The sequence below is a fragment of the Vigna angularis genome, chromosome 7 (assembly GCF_016808095.1).
Source record: "Vigna angularis cultivar LongXiaoDou No.4 chromosome 7, ASM1680809v1, whole genome shotgun sequence".
Taxonomy (NCBI): domain Eukaryota; kingdom Viridiplantae; phylum Streptophyta; class Magnoliopsida; order Fabales; family Fabaceae; genus Vigna; species Vigna angularis.
This window is the reverse complement of record NC_068976.1, coordinates 6,064,815-6,070,814: the sequence shown is the minus strand read 5'-3', so window position 1 is coordinate 6,070,814 and position 6,000 is coordinate 6,064,815. Positions and strand designations below refer to the sequence as shown.

The following is a 6,000-nucleotide window of genomic DNA, read 5'->3' as shown; positions in this document are numbered from 1 at the left end:
AAAATTAATTGAAATTTTGTTTAATGATTATTATGTAGAAATATTTCATCTTGAAAGAATGATATTGAAATTGACTAAAATAAAAAAGTATTGTTATTTTTAATGAATTGATAATTTATTTTCACCTTTTATTTATTGTTGGACAATTTTTTTTTTAAATTTAAAATATAATTAAAGAGCATCCCGTTATATTTTTTAATAGGTTAACATTCAAATCATAAACGAATCAATAATAATATAAAAGTATTTTAAAACGAAAAGTTTTGTTCCACATTATTACATATTTTTATTTTCTATTAGTCGTGTAAGGGTGGGACCCTCCCCGCTCAAAAACGAAAGAGAAACGCCTACCTCATTGAACTTCACACACTCCCCGCTCAAACTTCACTCTTCTTCCCCAACTACTCTCCGCCTTGTTCGTTCGTTCCTCAATTCCTCTATGGACGAATCGTCGTTGCAATCCGTCTCCGAAATAGGAAGACACCTTGCTCAACGAACTCGTCCCAGCAAGGACTTCATCGTCAAATCCCTCAGAGTAAGGCGTTTCAACTTTTTCGTTACTTACCAATTATATAGATGTCTGTGATTTTTGGCGTTTGCAGATGAATTTTGAGTGCGTTTAACTAGGTTGTAATTGAATTTTTAATAGGTTTCTGAATGCGCGTGAATTGGATTCCGTACTTTAAATTATCAGTCTCTAGAACTACTGTAACATTTTGAACTCAGTTTCTATGCGATTTGTTAGATGGTTGCTAGTAGTTGGGATAATTAGTTACTTTTCTGAGTATACAAGTCGCTTTGTGGTTCCATTGTTATCGATTTCAGTTTCGTCTCTAAAATGTTTTCCAGTGAGTGTTGGTTACCTTACACGCTGGTAAGCTAAACAAATTATTATTATTATTATTTTGCTGCTGTGCAGAAAGCTGCAAATACTCTGTCTCAGATAAAACAGTCTCCTCAACCGCGGACGGCCAAGGAATTACAAGCTGCAAAGAAACAAGAACATGCTTTGAAGCCCCTGTCAAATGCTGTGGTTTGTGGTGGTCTGCTTCAACATGCTGATAAGGAAGTTAGACTTCTGGTTGCTATGTGTGTCACCGAGCTCTTTAGACTTATGGCACCTGAACCGCCTTTTGAAGACAAGCATTTGAGGGTATCCATTATGCGTGTTGCATAGTTGAAATATGTGTAGTTGTTATTTTATCCTTTTGTGCTTATTGAGTGCTTGAATTATATAGTTTAATTGTTACGCTGACTGCAGATGTATTTTTATTTCAGGATGTATTTACACTTATCATTAATTTGTTTGAGGATCTAGCTGATACTGCAAGTCCATTCTTTTCAAAAAGGGTTAAAGTATTGGAGATAATGGCTCAACTGAAGTGTTGTGTGATAATGCTGGAGATTAACTGCCTGGACCTAGTTCTTGAGATGTTCAATATTTTCTTCTCAGTTGTGAGGTTGAACTTGAGATCAATCTCCTCCCTCTTTGTGCTTGGCCGCTTTACTGTATTTCTGGGCTTATTATCTAATTGGGGAAAAATTGTATTAGCTTATTTTAGATTCACCAAAGGTCTATGTATACGTACACTGTTAGGTTTTTAGCTTATAAAGGATTATTTATATCATCCATTTGTCCTAAATGTTTAAGTTATGTAATACAACAGTCGGTGGGACTTGGGAGGTTGTAGTTTATAATTTCTTGTGCAGCAGCCATTCCTTAATAATTGCAGAAATATGCAATTCGATTTTGATTGTTGATTTATTGGTAGAATTAATGACACCTAACCCACTTCACCCTTTTTGCAGAGATGAACAGCTTCTCATTAGTGCCATGACTTCTATAATGATAAACATTTTGTATGAGAGTGAGGAGGCTTTTCAGCAACTATTAGGAGTGGTTTTACTAAATCTTGTTAAGCAAAAAGGGGTATGATTTTTTTTTTAATTCTTCTAATCTTAGTTAATGTATGTATTTTCTATTTTTTTTTCATGGAAATACACAAATGAGCTTTGTAATTAAAAATCAAATACCGAGTGTGATGCAATTTCATTTATTCCCTTTTTTGTGCACTAGAATATGACTATTTCCAGAAAACACTGTGCTTCATTGTTTTGTTTAGTCTTGCTTAGTGTATATTATGTTTAAAGCTTCTAATTTGGTTTGCTTTTGTTTGTAAGGTCTGATGCAAATAATTTGAGCAATTTGATTTCCACTTTAATTGCTGGGAGTATCATTATTCATAATTATGTAGTAATAGTCACGCTTAGATATTGAGTTTTTGTTTTGTCTATTCAGATGTTTTGGGTTTGAAGCCAAACTTTTTCAAAATCTAACTCCAGTTGAATGGCAGGATGGAAATTTTGCTGCTGAAAACCTTGCTGCATCAGTCATCAAAACTTGTGCACAAGAGGATGAGCTAAACCTCGTAGCTTGTGGGTTTTTAGCTTCTTGTATACACGACAGAGATGCTATGGGCAGTGGGCTTAAACAATATTACTATGAAATTTTCTCAAAAGTTTTTGAGTGTGCGCCTGAGATGCTTCTGTCTGTCATCCCAAGTTTAATTAAAGAATTATCGGTACACACCTTTAATTAATATTTTGAATTTTGCATAAGATGAAACTAGTTGTTTGATGAAATCCTTTATTTTCTAAATGCCCATTTTGTTTTTTTCGTTTTTTTAACTGTATTGATATTCTTACTTTCTTTGACTGTATTTGCATTTTACTTTATAGGCTGATGAGGTTGATGCTAGGATAAAAGCTGTGAATTTGGTGGGTAAGCTTTTTGCGGTTCAACATCGTGTTGCTCAGAAGTATCCCGAACTTTTTGTGGAGTTTTTGAAAAGATTTTCGGATAAATCTGTGGATGTTAGGATTAGTGCTCTACAATGTGCTAAAGTTTTTTATTTAGCAAATCCCTATGATGGCACAGAATCACGTGAAATTATGAGTAAGCTCTTTGATAAATATTGGTCATTGATATTACCTTGTTGGGTTTCATATTCAATATTCAAATGTCCTAATAATTTTGTCCAACTGAGCAGCTTCTATTGAAGATAGATTATTAGACTCTGATGAACAAGTGAGAAAGCAGGCAGTGTTTGTTGCCTGTGATATTTTTAGTTCAAACCTGAAACTTGTTTCATCCAAATTACTATCTCAAGTTTCTGAAAGACTCCGGGATATAAAGGCATGTGCTGTTGAGTTTTGTTTGCTTGCTGAAGGAAAAAATAGTGACAATGCAGAATTCCTAACATTTTATAATTCTTTTACAGATAACTGTTAGAAAGAGTGCCTTGCAAAAGTTGATAAGGGTATATCAAGATTACTGCAAGAAATGTTATGAAGGTAGCATGAAAATTAGTAATCACTTTGAAGAGATTCCCTGTAAAATTATGTTGCTGTGCTATGATAAAGATTGTAAGGAGTTCAGGTCAGTTTAGGAATTCAAGATTGCTAGTTGATTCAAAATTAGAGTTTTCTTGTTAGAAGTAAAGGTTATTTTTCATTAAATTAGGTTCCAGAACATGGAATTTGTTCTTGCCGATGATCTATTCCCAGAAGAGCTTCCTATTGAAGAAAGGACAAACCATTGGATACACATGTTTTCTGTTTTCAGTTTTCCTCATGAAAAGGCACTGGATACTATTTTGGCTCAAAAGAGAAGGTACCAATACCAACACGTTGTGAACAGGATCAAAACAGAGTATTGTTTACAAATTGTTCCTTTCTTTTCAGGTTCCAAAATGAAATGAAAAACTATTTGGCTATGAAGAAGAAAATGAAGGTAAAATTAAAAGTCGGTTCATTTACTCATAACAAGGTCACCTTTTAGTTGTTTTTTGTTGGATAGAAATAGGTGAAATTCTTGATTAAGTTAATATATTGCTGATAATATGGAATACATAAAATTAAACTAATTATTAATGAGGGGTGGGTAGAGACCAAGGCTTGCTTTTTGTAATCTAAGAGTGACAGATTAGGGACTAGAAAACAGAGGGTTTGTGTTGGAAGTCCCACATCGACTAGAGATAAGGTCAATTCATAGTTTATAAGTGGGTGCAAACCTCACCCTACCAGCCGGTTTTGTGGGGTTGAGTTAGGCTTAAAACCCACTTTCTAATATGGCGCGGCCACAGCAGTGGCTCACCTTTCACTGTCATCGCCAAACCTGACGAAACCATAGCCCTTTGAATGGCCAGTATTGGCATCAAAAACAACTTTTGCAGCTTTAACAGAAGGAAACACACTAGCAAAAGTTTCATGCAACAAACTATCTGTAACATCTGCAGCTAAATCTCCTACAAAAATAGAAAGGTCAGGAACATTATCTGAACCCTTGTCGTAGCATGTGAATAGAACTCCACAAATCCGTAACCCTCTGATAGGCCAGTTTGCAAACAACGATGGAGATAGTTTTCGTCCATCCAGTGATGCAAATCGCCGATCCAGACGGTTTTGTTCTCGTCGTTGGATCCGTTCTGATGCTGCTGGTGCGGGACGTGCGGCGGCGCGTACTGGTGGTGATGGAAAGGCATGTATGGCAGCGGCGCGTAGTGCTATGGAGGCAACATGTGGTGTGGCATTACCATGGCCGCTGGATACTGCATCGGGAGCCACTGCTGCAGTCAGCCGCCACCGCTACAGTCAGCCGCCGTCGCTGCCGTACATGCCTTTCCATCACCACCAGTATGTGCTGCCGCACGTCCTGCACCAGCAGCATCAGAACCGATCCAGATGTGGGACTTCCAACAGTTTGTTACTATAATATTTTATGAAATGGAGTAGAGGCTTGCCACTTGTAGTTTTAGAGTGATGGTCTTGGAAGTAACTCTCAAATTTAGAAAGAATAATATATTGCTTTTATATTTCAATAATGAGACCGTTGGACCTATAAATATATGAGCCTGCTAGTTATTTTAGGAAATATAGAGAGCTATAAATATATGAGACCGTTGGACCTTGTAATTATGGGATGGTTTTTAAGTACATAATCCTAGTATTAATAACAAGATAGACCTGTAATAAAGAATAAATTTATAGCCATGATAAAATAAGAAACTTACTAAAATACATAATGAGCAACATGGTTTTGACACTTCCCCTCTAGCTGGTGAATAAGTGTTATCCATTCCCAGTTTGGATATAATTCTTTCCAAGTTAATGCATTTCAACACTTTGGTGAGTATGTGTGCAAGTTGATTTTGAGTGGACATATATGGGGTGCAAATCAAGCAGTGTCTAGCTTTTCCTTTATAAAATGTTAGTCCACCTCAATATGTTCTGTTTTTTCATGCTGCATTATATTATGGGCTATACCAATCGCAAATTTGTTATTACAATAAAACTTCATAAGTTCATCCCACTTTATCTTCAGGTCTTCCAATATAATCTTCAGCCACAAAAGTTTACATATTCCTTAGACCATTGTTTGAAATTCTACTTTAGCACTTGATTTGGCTACTACATTTGTATTTTGCTTCTCTAAGTCACTAGGTTTCCACCAAGAAGGTGCAATATCCAATAGTTGATCTCCTATCCACCACTGACCTTGCATACTCTGCATCTATATATGCTTCAAGACTTACACTCTTGTTTGTTTAAATAAAATTCCTCTTTCTTGAGCTCCTTTTAAATACTAAACATTTTAAGAGCTGCTTGTAAAGGAGCCTCCTTTGGTTGGTGCATAAATTGGCTTACTAGATTCATAACAAAAGCAATGTTTAGCCTAGTTTTAGATAAGTGAATAAGTCTTCCAACAAGTCTTTTATACATTTCTTTGTCTACTACAATATCCTCCCCTACACTTCCCAACTTTATGTTTGGACCTATTGTAGTACTTGCTTGTTTGCCAGTCGTCTTTCTTGTTTAGAATATTATCGGAAACAAGTTATCTAACAGTAACTGTAGGATTACCTCTCGTAAAGACTTTATAATGATATTACGAACAAATAGAACCATATTTACTTTTTGCAACTAGCCTAAGGAAGGTGG

The 6,000-nt window shown here is 35.7% G+C and overlaps 1 protein-coding gene across 7 annotated transcripts in view; it reads left to right on the top strand.

Annotated features, from left to right (window-relative positions):
* The first annotated feature begins 319 nt into the window (after positions 1 to 319).
* LOC108338408 (sister chromatid cohesion protein PDS5 homolog B) overlaps positions 320 to 6,000 on the top strand; it is a 43,308-nt gene continuing 37,627 nt past the window's right edge. For 4 of the 7 annotated variants that reach the window (XR_008250492.1, XR_008250493.1, XM_052880357.1 and 1 more), the window contains exons 1-10: positions 320 to 535; positions 920 to 1,153; positions 1,279 to 1,460; positions 1,810 to 1,930; positions 2,355 to 2,582; positions 2,740 to 2,956; positions 3,051 to 3,196; positions 3,282 to 3,439; positions 3,524 to 3,673; positions 3,745 to 3,793. Coding sequence is in view for 5 of the 7 variants with exons in the window: in XM_052880357.1 (XP_052736317.1) it covers positions 440 to 535; positions 920 to 1,153; positions 1,279 to 1,460; positions 1,810 to 1,930; positions 2,355 to 2,582; positions 2,740 to 2,956; positions 3,051 to 3,196; positions 3,282 to 3,439; positions 3,524 to 3,673; positions 3,745 to 3,793 (1,581 nt within the window). In the remaining 2 variants the exon portion in view is untranslated. The remainder of the gene's footprint in view (positions 536 to 919; positions 1,154 to 1,278; positions 1,461 to 1,809; positions 1,931 to 2,354; positions 2,583 to 2,739; positions 2,957 to 3,050; positions 3,197 to 3,281; positions 3,440 to 3,523; positions 3,674 to 3,744; positions 3,794 to 6,000) is intronic. The other 3 variants (XM_052880356.1, XM_017575271.2, XM_017575270.2) reach the window with 2 other exon arrangements.